The sequence below is a fragment of the Pygoscelis adeliae genome, unplaced genomic scaffold (genome assembly GCF_000699105.1).
Source record: "Pygoscelis adeliae isolate BGI_AS28 unplaced genomic scaffold, ASM69910v1 Scaffold456, whole genome shotgun sequence".
In the NCBI taxonomy this organism is placed as follows: domain Eukaryota; kingdom Metazoa; phylum Chordata; class Aves; order Sphenisciformes; family Spheniscidae; genus Pygoscelis; species Pygoscelis adeliae.
Window position 1 is genome coordinate 400,533 of NW_008825007.1, and position 804 is coordinate 401,336.

An 804-nucleotide genomic window follows, 5' to 3' on the forward strand; every position below is an offset into this window, starting at 1 on the left:
GGTGCGGGGCAGGAGGAGGGGAACCCTTGCAGGCGCCGCTCTGTCCCAGCCTGGATCCAGTGGGGAGCCCAGGGCTTGCCGTCTTTAAACCGTGAATCCTGCCCTCTCCCCTGGGCATCCATCTGTCTGGCTCCACCATAATGACGGCGAGGCGGCGGCGCAGAGAGATTAAATGACTTGCCCAAGGTCCCGCAGGGAGCGATGGCCACCCGGGAGGAGCACCCGGCCGTCCTGCTCCTGTCCCAGCAGCGCCTGGCCCTGCAGGAAAAAGTGCCGCATCGCAGCTTCTCCTGCAAAACAAGGCACGGCCACGTGTACCACGTCCCCATCCCGGTGACATCCTCACGGGCGGAGGCGGTGACCTCCACGCCACAACGGGGAGCGGGTGCCGCTCTTCTCTCGCTGGTGGGGTTTGGTGCTGCCGAACCCTTTCCCGGAGCAGGAGGGTTTTGCCGATGCCTTTCCCAGGCTGGGGCCACCGCAGCCAGAGCCGGTGACTAACACCTCCTGGTTCGCAGCTTGTTTACCTGATGCCGGGGCTTCGGTTTGGATCGCTGACTCACGGCAGCGCCTTCCCCCTCTGCCGCTGCAGCTCCCTGACGAATACTTTCCATTTTCCCATTACTTTAATTGCCCTCGTTTGAGGAAACTGCTCTGGACTGGCTCTGGGCCGAAGAGACCTGTTACGCACGGCTGACCCAACCGGGCATCCCCGTGGTGGGGGCGATGGGGGGACAGTGGGGTGGGAGACCCGCCTCCGCGGCACACATGGGGGACCTCCGTGCCATGGCTGTGCCGGGGCCT

General features: G+C 64.8%; 1 protein-coding gene across 1 annotated transcript in view; it reads left to right on the top strand.

The window, feature by feature from the left end:
• Positions 1-201: 201 nt before the first annotated feature.
• The window catches only part of LOC103918805 (myosin phosphatase Rho-interacting protein-like), an 85,738-nt gene continuing 85,135 nt past the window's right edge, over positions 202-804 (top strand). The window contains exon 1 of the mRNA XM_009326218.1: positions 202-405. Coding sequence (XP_009324493.1) covers positions 202-405 — 204 coding nt within the window. The remainder of the gene's footprint in view (positions 406-804) is intronic.